Genomic DNA, 13220 nt, shown 5'->3' on the forward strand with positions numbered 1-13220 from the left:
GCTCTAGCTACTTCCTACTTAATTCAATCAAGTCTTAAAAAGTAATCAGTGTTCATTGTAAGGCCCAAGCCTATGTTTCAGGAAAAAATATCATATCCTTAGTATTTTTCTATATTTTTATATTCTATCCAGACCAACAGAACAGTAGAAGGAAGAAGTCAAATGAAGTTTTGTGTCAGATTTTATTTCATTGTGAAGCACTATAGTAATTGATCATTATTATAATTGAAAATTTTCTTCTCTTTTATTTTAAGCCAGGATTTCCCTATATGGCTCAGGCTGACCTCTAACTGATGATCCTCCTGCCTCTCATAAATATTGGAACTACAGATGTGTACCTCTATATTAGGTACCCAAAAATATATTGAGGATTCTGAATTCTTATCTATCCTAGCTGAGAGAATTTTTCTCCTCCCAAAGTATATTAAACACCAATTTCAACAGAAATCTTCCCCTATATCATCTCTCAATAGCACCAACTAATAGAGGTAGAAATCAAAGGACAAATAAAATATATTTTATTTGTGTCCAGTGAAGCAGCTAGGTATGGGGACACACATGGAACTCAAGTCAGGTGGAAAGGAAATCAATGAACGAAACATAATGCAATAGTTCTATAACAAAAGAATGTACACCATGGTCTGACGCATGGAGAAAGGAAGGCTTAAAATAGGCTGGAGCTGTCAACTAAGGCTGCAAGGAAAGATGACACTTGCTTTAAGACTGAAGGAAGGGAAAGGCTGCATAGGCAGAGAAGAGGGAGGCCACGTCAAGCTGCTGGAGTGCCGTGTTCAGGGCTGGTTCTGCAGTCTGGAGGCACAGTGGCACACTCTCTCATGGGAACTGAAAACTCCATAGCATACCACTCATCTTAGAGTCAGCATAACTCAAAAATAAGAAAAGATGTGAATCCCTGTGGGGTATGGGAGATTTGCAAGAAAAAGATAGGAAGAGCCTAGCTGCCTGGCCCCTGTGCAGTGACTGAGAGGCAACCACACCCCCTATACTAAGTGCAAACGATTTCCTTGTCTTGTTATGATCCCTTGCTTAATGGTTCTCATGTTACCTTTAAGTCTTGCTTTAGTCTTACCTATAAAATTAACTATCACCGAGCACAGAATAATGTTTAATTGTATTATTCAATAGAAATTAAGCTCCCACCCCAAAGACAAAGCTGATATCTTAAAATAATTCCACATAAGGTTGGCACTAAAATCAGAGTATTTGCCTAGCATGTGAGAAGCATCCCCAGGGCTCCATCCCCAAGCTACAAACAAAACAAAATGCCTCAACCCTCACCCCAGGCTACTGCTGGGGACCATAACAGGACTCCAGGCCTTAGTAGGCCCCGAGACCTTAGCACAACTGACTCCATGATAGAAGTACCATTCAGGCTGTAAAACTCAGCACCACCCACCAAAACTAAAAAGGTCCATTTAAGTCCATAGTTCTGGGAAAGTCTCTAGTTAACCTTACCTTTGGCTTCTGTAGTTCTGCTTCTGTCTAACTGTTCTTGCTAACTGAAATATGTCAGAAAATGATTTTTATGTGTGTCTATCTGTGTGTGTGTGTGTGTGTGTGTGTGTGTCTGTTTCTCTGTACTGACTAGTGGCTTTCTCTGGTATACAAAGTCCCTTACTTAAGACCTTTGTCTCATCCTGCTAGGAACCAAATCTTTTTGACTCTGCCAGGTCACCCAGAATACCCTCCCCCCCCCCTCAAAAAAAAAAAAAAAAAAAAAAAAACTTTACATTGTTCTGTCTCACTGCAAGATGAGGAGCCCTTGCTTGTTCTGTTGCTTGCCTCCTGCTTGCAGTCAAGGTCAGTCCCTATAGGAATGTGGGGAGGGGCCCAGGCTTTTCATCCAGAGCATCCCCTGCCATCTAAGTGGAATGCACAAAGGGAGGGGAGAATAGTTTGCCCAGATCAATATTCTGAATTATAAAGGTTAAAAAAAGTAAAGGTATAATTAGGTCTCAGTTTCTGGAGGTAGCTTAAAGGGTGTTTAACATCAGAGAACTGATTAGGAAACGACTTAGTTAGGGTTGTACTGCTGTGAAGAGATACTATGACCAAGGCAACTCTTATAAAGGAAAACATTTAATTAGGGCTGACTTATAGTTTCAGAGGTACAGTCCATTACCACGCATGGCAGTGCCCAGACAGACAAGGTGCTGATGAAGGAGCTAAGAGTTCTATGTCTTGATCCAAAAGCAGCAGAAGGAGGCTGTGTACCACACTGGATGGAGACTGGGCATAGGAAACCTCAAAGCCAGCCCTACAGTGACACACTCCCTCCAACAAGAGCACACCTCCAAATAGTGCCATTCTCTATGGGTTAAAAATTCAAACACATGAGTCTACTGGGACCATAACTATTCAAATCACCATAGGACAAGACCTTTTCCATAATCGAAAAGCCACTGTCACCTTCTCTGCTGATGAGACACCATTAGACTTAACAAATACGCAGCAAGATTTAGGTAACTCACCCTCTGTCAGAAGAAATCAACCCCCCAGGACTGGCCCAACACCAAGCTCCTATAATTATTCAACTATCAGTTCAGCTATGTCTGCCCAGATTAAACAAGACCCAATGACCCTGGAAACAAAAAAGAGAAAATGCCATCCTTAACTGCCTGGCTTGAAGACACGGGCATCCTGGTGCCCTGCCAGTTACCCTGGCACACCTCTCCTGTCTATGAAGAAACCTAAGACCTCTGATTCCCATGAGTCTGATTCCTCTAGAGAAACTGGTACACATTGTCTCAGATATGAGAATTTACCTTACAGAGGTTTCTAAATCCACTCAACCTTCCCAGGTTTGGTCTGGTGACACAGTTCCACTTGCTCTACTGGTAAATTCTCCTATCTGAGAATAGTAGGTGTCTCATCTACTCCTGATCCAGTTTCTGTCCTGCAGCATGTAACCATGACACCCCACATGACGACTGTGATAGCTAATCAAGTAGCAGAGTGCAAGAGTTCTCTGTGCTAATGAGGTATCCAGATGGGCCCTGGGGGTTTAGCCAATAAGCTTCTCTTCCCAGACATTCCTTCCTGCGAAAGATATTTAATCTCTGGTCTGCTGTGAATACGTTGTATTTTCAAAACAATGAATAAACAGTTTGGACAAGTAAGGAGTCTTTCATCAAAAACAACTGTGGGGTGCAGCCTAAGTCTCCTGCAGAAGGCCCCTCTGCCCTCCAGACATGGACACTCACCCTTCAGCTAAGTCAGAGTTCCCCCTCCCCCTGGCCCCCAGCTCTGGCCACTGCAGTCCCCCACATTCCTGACTCCACACAGTTCCCAGCTGCAACTGGATGCCTGGGAGTTTGGGAACCCCTGCCTCCTCAGCCACAGCCTGTGCTGTTTCTCACCGGGCTCTGTTCCGACAGCCCGGCACTCCGATGGCGGACAGGATGGACTATAGCCTACTGCCCTCCTGCTTCATCTGTCCTGGCAGCCTTCACAAACCCCAGAAGACCCCCTGAATAAGAGCTGTGGTTGCTACTGATAGTTTAATAAAGGAAAATTAACTCACGGCACCCTTCAACATAGCTCAGGCCCTCCACTGAGGAGCACCAGAGCAATGGCTGTCTAATGACTGAGTGATGCAGTACCAAGCCCTACTCTTGGTCTTCTCTCAAGTCCAGTGTGAGAAGACTACCACAGTCAATCATGCTATCTGCCCTCTTACCTGATGAACCAGGTACATGGGAGCTGCAGTAGTTACTTTAACCAAAACGATTTGGGCTCAGGCCAGGAACCTCAGCCTAGAGGGCAGAATTGATTGATCTGACTCAAGCCCTTAGATGGAGGAAGGAAAGTTCACCAACATATACCCAGACCATCAGTCTGTACGATTTTACAGCTGGGCATGTCCATGGAATGATCACCACAGGGGAAAGGACATTAAAATCCTTGGCCTTCCTAGAGGCTATTTGGTTTCCCCCTACAACTTGCTGTCTTCCACAGCCTAGCAGCTGATTTGGCTGCCTGACAAGCAACCCCAAGACCAGTAGAGCCTGCTGATATTCTGATGACATATCATGATCCACTCTTGCCTGAGACTCCATGGTAAAGACAAAATGGTCTGCTCAAACCCATAGGTTGGTGGAGGACACAGAGGAAAAGACCATTCTCTCTGAGACAACTGGCAGGACTCTGGTAACTAACCTTCACCAGGCAACTCATCTATGATCCACAAAAAAAAAAAAAAAAAAACCAGAAAAAAGTTGCTCAGACCAAGGGACATTATACCTAGACTGGACATCCTAGCAAGGAATGTCTCAGCCAGATGTCAGGTTTGTACTCAAGAGAACTCAAAACACAGCCCTTACCTGGGAAGGGGTCCTGAGAGACCAACACTCCAGCAAACTGAGAAAACTGACTTCACCAAGATCCAGCCTGCTGGGGGAGGATAAAAGTACTTGCTAGTTTTAAAAATCAAAACTAAGATGAAATGTGGATTGCTGGTCTGTAATCACACTGGCTAATGCCTTTCCTGTGACTATCTTCCTTGGTTTTCAATGCAGGCCTGAGGGTGGTGGAGTTGGACTCTGTGTTCATACCAAAATGAGTCTTAGGAGGAGACAGAGAAGTAGAGAGTAGAAGGGTCCATGGACCATGAAACCTTAATTTCAGTGGGCTCCTACTTTGGGAGACAGCTCATTTAACATCAGTGTCTGCAGCTTCATCCCTAACCCAGGAAGTCATTTTTATAGATAACTCTGTTTCCCTTAGTCAAAATATAAAGTTACATGTCCAGGCCTTCATGGGAACCCATGACAAGCAGACGATCTAGGCTCAGCCATGGCCATGAAGCTGCTCACTTCAAACTCAACTTCAGTTATAGTTCAGCATTAGATTATTTTAGCTTGTCACAGTTTCAACTTCTAAACTTTTTGTACTAAGATCTTCAGCAGATGATCATTTCTAATCATTGTTTCAGGGCTGGTGATGATGCTAAAGTGAACTTGAATGTTATTCTCTGTCTAGACTGAGATCTGACAATCTGTTTCAAGGGTTCTTAAAAATAAGCCCAGGATTTATAGGCCAACTGATGACAAGTGGACTGCAAAGAGAACACGTTTGCTGAGCTCTTGTTAACAACCAGCACAATGGAAGGGACCACAGTGACTAAGAACAGGAACCTGAAGAACAGTGAAGCAATAGCTGTGGGCTTCGGAATCAGACCAACCTCAACTCCAATTTCCATTCTAGAGCCAGTCAGTTGCTAAGCACACACAGAGTCTTAATGACTCTATACCTCAATCTGCCTTGCCAGGAAGGCAGGGTCCGGCAAGCCTGCCTTAAATCTGGATAGATATTTAACTCTGGGTCTTTAACTATTAGGAAATGTTAACTCTGCCTATGTTGAGGTTCATTCTCAACATCAGTGAGCTATTTCCTCTACAGGTGGAGATATCTGGGATGAGAAAATGGCATCAGATATCCCTAAAAAAAAAAAAAAAAATCTGAGGAGTATGTGATATCCCCTGTCTGAGTATAGTGGAAGGTGTCATGGCAGAGGGGACACTGAAACAGACGGGGCTGCCCTGAGTATGGATAAAACACGGTCCTATGATGGGCACACACCCTTTGCCGTGTACAATGATTGCCTTCTATGTAACCTCAACAACACTACGAATACTGTAAACCCCATTTAATAAATCAGAACTGTTTTGCTGATGGCACTGATGCCCAAGTTGTAGCTGATGTAGGCTTCACAGAAAAGGGGGGAGATAAATCATGAAGCAGAGAACAGGGTACTTGCATTAGACAGCAAGCAAGAAGCAAACAACGTTTGGCTTTTATTGGAAAATACAGGCAGAATGGTAAGCTGGGGTAAAAGAGAATGGAAAGATACGGAGACTGGACATTTGTCTGTGTACAATGAGAAACTGTTTTGGTGTGTGTGTGTGTTTAATTGAGCACAGTAATAAATATTGATTACCTACTAAGGGTGACCCCACCCACCCCCAACAAAACATTTTACAAACATCGTTTCTCTAATAGTACCAACAATGCTACAGCTTAGGTGTTGACAGCTCCATTTCACGAATAAGGCCCAAAGCAGTCACACCCTCAGTGGATGCCTCTAGTGGGTTCTTCACACTTCTGATGTCAGAGACGGGGTCCCTTTTCCCTATGAGAGCACTGCAGCTGATCAGGAAGGGAAGCCAAATAGAGAAGAATGAATGACGTATGAAATGGAGAGATGGAATTATCTAGAAGTAATAGAGGGACCCAGAGTACGGAAGTGACCCTCCAATCTCACAGCCTTCTCATGACCAGGAAAGCAAAGGCATAATTATCCTGGTCGGCATCCCTTGCTGCCTCACCTTCAAACCCAATCTGAGTCTTGTCACCCCAACAGCAAACACCAGTTTAGGCCTTTGCCCGTCTCATCACAATGCTGTCAAGACAAAATGATGGCATCATTTTCCCATCTATTATCTGCATCGAAAGCCAATCACTCAAGAGAATAAAACTAAGCCTCCTCATCCAATAAATCACATTATGCCTCACATACCAATATTTCTTTAAAAATCTGCCTTAAATACACATCCTGTCAAAGCAGAGGACACACGCTGACCCCGAAGGAGCTCTGCCAAATCCTACGTCGCTAAGGTTCATGATCGAGACAGCATACACAGTGTTATAAAATGGGGTATGTTATCATTAAGTGTTAGGCTGCTTTGTAGCTAATATTCTAGGCGAAGCACCATAAAACAATACAGTATTAATTTATATGCAGATATTCCCTTCAAAATCCATGGACCAAGTGGTCAGTTACTATAATACGTGATTTGCTGGAATCAAGAGTTTTAATATTCATGTAATGTTTCAAAAAGACAAAATATTTTTGTATTAAAACCTTGGATTCTATAGTCAACCCCATCGAATGACAGATTTCAACCTTTCAAGTGGGTAAAACAGTGGTCTATTAGAGTTTACAGAGATTAATTTAATACGTAAGATAAAAGATCGTGCGTTGTGATTTATGCACCGCTTTCTGAGGCAGGTGGAGGGTGAGAGATGCTTACGTGTGTAAGATAAAGCAAAATGACAGCATACACATTCCAATTTACAGCCCCTAATTACATAAAGATCCGTGGTTCGTGGCTTTTAATCCACCGGCCTTCATTCCAAACGCAAAGATATACATCAGTGTTAGAAAACTCTGTTCACCTGCTCGTACTCAGACCCAGGCAAATCCTGGAGAATGTAAAAGTCCTTTTCTCTGAACCACCTCAAGAAATAGAGCAGACAAGAAACTCTCCCTTTTGCCTGCTGGTCAGTGAAGTCTACCTGTAACTTCTTCATTTAACCTTAACGTTTCTTTACCCACTGGAGCCAGATGTCACTGCAGCCAGACTAGCCCAGCTGTTCATCACAACAATGGCTTACTGCAACCCACCCTTTTCCCATCTTCATTTTCAACTGTCATGTCAATATCATGTAACCTCAGGGAATCTTAATTCCTACCAGTAGTTTAATTGCTACTGTTTCCTTTAGATTTTTAAATATCCAAACTTTTCATGAGTCACTGTTAATCATTTGCACCTGTGCCTTTAATAATCAGCCACACAATTAGGGAAGCAGAATCTGCAGGATCTGTAGGATAGAACTGAGTAAGGATGCCCCAGGCACAGCCATTCTCAAATCAGAGAAGAAAGGCAGGGGGCTTTGTCTGTGACAAAAAGAAAGTTTTACATGTCAGTTCCACCAAATCTAGAGAGCATTAGAGCTGCTGGTTCTCAAAATCTTCATCTTCTAACCGTAGAAGTAAAAGCTGGGCATGGTGGTTCATGATTATAATCTCAGCACTCTGAGGCAGAAGGATTTCCATGAGCTTGTGGTCAGCCTGGGCTCCATATTGCATTGCAGGCCAACCTAGGCTATAACTGTACGATCCTATCTCAAAAAAAAAAAAAAAAAAAAAAAAAAAGGGGGAGGCAGAGTCAAGATCTCGTGTGTGTGTGTGTGTGTGTGTGTGTGTGTGTGTGTGTGTGTGTGTACTCCTCTATTTCTAGTATTAAAATTTACCTTCTGTAACGGTTTTCAACACAGTAAGAAAAACCACCCTAATTGAAGAAGCTAATCTCACTGTTCCCAGTGGGAAGGCAGGACCATTACACTACTACTTCATCACTTAACCTGTGTGAAAGGCAAATTTAGAGCAACAGGAAGAATGCCCTGAAGAAAAAAAAAAAAAAAGTCGACACTCTGCATCAATGGAACAGACCTTTGAACGTTTGGAAGACGTTTGGAAGGAACACAAAATAAGATCTCTGTTCCTTGCGATCTGTGGTCAGCAATCATTGTCTCTGTGAGTGGATGTGTCCACACCCTGAAAAGTATCCTCAACTGCCATAGGCAGAAAGGGATCCCTAGGAGCAGCATCTGGACCACACCTTAATTGGCCACAGGAGATGCTGACAAAGCCTGGGAAGAAATATGTCTAGTCCAGAGAAGAGGATAGCACAAAGAATCAAATAGGCCCCCCTTTAATTAAACATGAAGGACCTTAAAATGACTAGTCTGTGCGATGGAGTTCTCCTAGATCATCCACTATAACATATTGTTTATTCTATGGGCTAGATGGTGAGATTTTGTGGTCCAGCTGCTGCTGCCAGCCTTTTAAACCTTTGAAGTGTTGTGAAAAGCATCCTTAGAGTGTGTAAATACGCTTTGGGGGCTAAAAACAAGGCTGAACTATCAGAAAACCCTCCCCACCCACTACAAAAATGTCCTAGGTCCAACGCACATGGGATGAAGATTGGAAACCGCCTGTGTCAAAATTTCTTTTCTTTCTTTCATTCTTTCTTTTTTTTTTTTTTTAAGATCCACTTGCTTGTTGAAGAACCTACTGAGGAGCCCTCCAAAAATGCCAACCATAGTTCATCTATTGCCCCTGCTATTTACCTTGCTAGGGAAGTGGGGAGTGTTTGGTAGTTACCTAGCCCTTGCACTAGCAGGAAAGAACAAAAACGCAGCACTTAACTCAGAAGAGATCTAAAAGCCATTGAGAGGGCTTACCTCTCCCTCCCACCTGCACCTTGCTCCCCATTCCTGCTCTCGCCCTAGCATCTGCAGCCCTTCTCTAAGCGGCTCCCAGGAAAATCCTTTATTCCATAGGGCTCTTGGACATGATCCCAGTTATTCCCACTCTTCCATATCCAACCCCTTCCCACCGCCCCACTGGTCCTTACCTGATAATGTCGTCGTTGTGTCCCAGGAAAAATTTTTGGCTGTGCTCTCGGGTGTTGTACACCACCCCTACCCCAGCTACAAAGTAGACCACCTCCTTGCCGGCGGTGTAGTACAGGTTGTTGCGGCACTGGTGACCCCGGTACCCGTACACCCACTCCAGCCGGAGCTGGCATCTGGGAGCTGTCCGATCCGCCATGATAAGCCAACACCGCGCGACCCTCGGGTACCCCGGGCGCCGGTTCTGTCCTCTTCAAGGCTCGAGCTGCGACGGACCTGCAAGGGCTCAGGGTACAGCGCCAGGCGCCGATTTCCGCGGCGACGCACAGACACAGCCCAGCACGCCGGCCGCCACCATCATCTGCTACTGCGGGAGAGGAGCCGCCGACGCCGGTGCGCAGCAGCAAGACCCCGCTGGGCTCCCCGACTCCTTCCCCCGGGGTCAAGCGGGCTTCAGGGGCGCCAGCGCCCGTGCGCACGCCTCACTGCACCTGCGGGCTTCGGGAGGCGGGAGAGGTTCTCCCCGGGGTCACCCCGCCTTTAAAATCAAAGATCTGCATTTCCAGACACAGATTACCAGTTCGCCAAGTTTGAGGAGCGCGGGGGGCGTCGCAGCAGGCGGTGATATTTATTCAGTGACAGGTCTGATCTGACAGGCAGCCGGTTACTCCTCCTTACTGCTTTGCCATCACCGTCCTTGGATCCGAAACTGACAGTCTATAGGATGCGAGAACCAGGAAGAGAAAAAGATTTTGCATGTCACCTAGTACAAGAAAATAATTACCAAACTAAAACCAAGTTGTTGGTTGTGGGGGTTTTGTTTGTTTGTTTTTGTTTTTTTTTTTTTAATTGTCCACATTTCTCCTTCCATATTCCTAGGAAATACGCCCTAAACACTACTGGTCGGTAGTCGCTGATCTAATTTGAAATAACGCTGTTTCCTCCATAAAGCCATGGTGAATATGCAGTGGTCATTTTTTAGATGCTCCAATTAGTTGTCATACATGTGTTTAAAATCCAAACTCCCCATGAGCCTTCTCTTCACAGAGAAAATCATTAAAAAAAAAAAAATACTTAGCCGCTTCTCCTAATCAAAGACTCCAATTTCAAGTGTCATAATTTTTTTTTCTTAATCGGAGGAAACCCGGCACCAGAGCAACTAGAGAACAGCTAGTTGTAGCTACCTACAAATGCTCCCGATCAGAAAAAAAAAAATAAATAAAAATAACAAGATAACAGCAACAATAATAAAGTGTCAAAGGAAATATCGTGCTCCTCTCCCCACAAAGATTTGAGCTAACTATGAGACTCAAGGGCTCTGGGATCTTGCCTTTAGCTTGGCGGGAGGGGGGCGGGGGCGGGGTCTCCCGTGGAGCCCGGGTGTCAGCGACACCCCATGCTCAGCCAGGCGCCTGCCTTGGCGGTTCTGAGGTTGGTAGCCCCAGGGACACCTGGCTCAGGCTCTACCGACCCAACGGGTTACTGCACTCCCACCCGGACCAGCCTGGCACGTAGCATCCCTGCTCTCTCGGCCTCTAACCTCTGCTGCCCGCCTAGCATCCAGGATCCCGCGCCAGCCAGCGAAATCCTCTGCTTGCCCTCCCTCCCCTCCCCGCGCTCCGGGGTTAGGCTTCGTCACCGGGGCGCAGGGGACCAGCTCTTCCTCCTTCCCGGGCTCCGGGGGTGGGGCCAGCGTTGGGACGGGTTACTAGGCGAAATTGCGGCTCTTGGAAACGCAGACGCCCGCGAGGGCTGAAGCCTCCCCTCCCTCCGCCCGCCTGTTCCGTACGCATCTTGGGAGTCGTAGGCCTCTGTAACCTAACTGCTGCGGCGAGCGCCCTGGGTGTACTACAAGTCCCAGGGTTCTATGCATCACAGGGCCGTGGTACTAGTGCCAAGGGAGCCTGCGTTTCTCCTACCGGACCCCGCAGCTCACCCAGGATGGCGTTGGCGTTCTGTAGTGACCCAGGCCAGCGGCCTGCGAGTCTGTGCTGAAAGCAGAGATGACGTGGAGAAAATTCACGGGCTTTCCTCTTACGCCAGTCCCTGAGGATTGCTGTAGCCCATCTCTTTTCATGTTGCAGCACTTGACTCACGCTGTTTCCTACTTAAGTTTCCCGTTATTCCAAAGGATTCTGATTTATCCAAGTGCAGTGTTATGGAGTTTAAGAAAAATACAGTATCATGTAAAACACAATACTCTTGTCATGTGTAGGTGAATAAATGCCTTCCTGTGACCTGCCTTGTGCCCATACAATGAACAACTAATTTTGGCTTTAAAAAACAAGCTAGTGGCCATTCTAAAACTACCTGAAGTAAATTAATTTATTTGTTCTAATTATGGCCACAGCCAACATTTGGGAACAGATTTTTAAATCCACTTGACTAAGAGGCTACGAAAGGTTGATACTTTTTGACACTTCTGTGCTCAAGATGATGTTTCTTTATCTACTAGGAGCTTTAATAGGATGCTCTGCCCTGGTAGGAAAGGAAATGCTGTAGATTAGAAGCACCAAAGTTTGGATTAGCAGTTCTGATTAAGAGAATTTGAATTCATTTCATATTTTCTGAGAAAACAGAATCTATAAATTCAAGGAGTCCCTTTTTTTTTTTTTTTTTTTTAAGGCAGTAAGGACGCTACTAAAAATTAAAACATGGCTTAAAGAAGTTTGAAAATGTCTTGGTCTGCTTTCTATTCCTATAATCATCCATGAAGAATATTTAGTCGTTTATTTGGTTGTTTGGTTGGTTGTTTTGTTGGTTAGGTGGTTGGTTGATGACTCTAGAGGCAAGAACATGGACATCAACATTTGATACCGAGCCTGACTACATCCTACGCTGGCAGAGGATGTCATATAGCATGATAGAATAAGAATGCTAACTCCTGTGTCATTTGAAAGCCATTAGTGTTGTAATGGACCCAACCTCATCGATTTATCTAATGCTGACTGACTTACAGAAGCCTTATCTCCAAATAGCATTAACATATAAATCAGAGGATTGAATCTTAAATATATGGACTTTGTGGGATACAGTCAAACCATAGCAGAGACAAAGTTGGAAGCAAAAATGGAGATGGTGAATTTCATAGAGAAATAAATTTTATATATAAGAAGAGAAACACATCTTCCAGATATAATAAGGAAAAGTTTAATGGAAGAAATATTAAATAAAAACACAATTGAGATAAATTTAAAAAGATAAATTAAAAGAGCTCTCTACTGTTCCTTTGGAATAAAAAGGGGGTACAAAAATACAGTCAGATCTATTTAAAGAATAAATTGTAAGTGGAACTGTACAGAGAGGTTTGTACTACTTAAAACAATGAAGAGGGGCTGGGGATTTAGCTCAGTGGTAGAGCGCTTACCTAGGAAGCGCCAAGGCCCTAGGTTTGGTCCCCAGCTCCGAAAAAAAAAAAAAAAAAAAAAAAAAAAAAAACAATGAAGAATCTTTAATTCACTTGAAGAGAAAAATAACAATAAAAATAATAGTAATTGGCTGGGTATGTTGGTGCATACATTTAATCCCAACACTTCACAGACAGAAGCAGACAGATCTTCATGAGTTCAAAGCCACCCAGGATCTAAAAATAGAAATAGAAACAATAAACAAATCACAAAGGGAAACAACCCTGGAGATAGGAAACCTAGGAAGGAGATCAGGAGTCATGGACACAATCATCACCAACAGAATACAAGATATAGAAGAGAGAATCTCAGAGGGAGAAGATTCCATAGAAAACAGTGACACAACAGAAAAAAAATGCAAAATGCAAAAAACTCCTAAACAAAAACATCCAGGAAATCCAGGGCACAATGAGAAGATCAAACCTAAGGATAATAGGTATAGAAGAGAGTGAAGATTCCCAAATTAAAGGACCAATAAATATCTTCTACAAAACTATAGAAGAAAACTTCCCTAACCTATACAAAGAGATGCCCATGAACATACAAGAAGCCTACAGAACTCCAAATAGATTGGAACAGATAAGAAATTCCTCC

At 44.1% G+C, this 13220-nt stretch overlaps 1 protein-coding gene across 1 annotated transcript in view; it reads right to left on the minus strand.

The window, feature by feature from the left end:
- Window positions 1-10919, minus strand: part of Eml6 (EMAP like 6) — a 288615-nt gene extending 277696 nt beyond the window's left edge. Inside the window, 2 exon segments of the mRNA XM_032915924.1 lie at window positions 9222-9936; window positions 10760-10919. Coding sequence (XP_032771815.1) covers window positions 9222-9418 — 197 coding nt within the window. The 5' untranslated portion in view covers window positions 9419-9936; window positions 10760-10919.
- Window positions 10920-13220: the final 2301 nt, after the last annotated feature.

This window comes from Rattus rattus, chromosome 11 (assembly GCF_011064425.1).
Source record: "Rattus rattus isolate New Zealand chromosome 11, Rrattus_CSIRO_v1, whole genome shotgun sequence".
Lineage (NCBI taxonomy): Eukaryota > Metazoa > Chordata > Mammalia > Rodentia > Muridae > Rattus > Rattus rattus.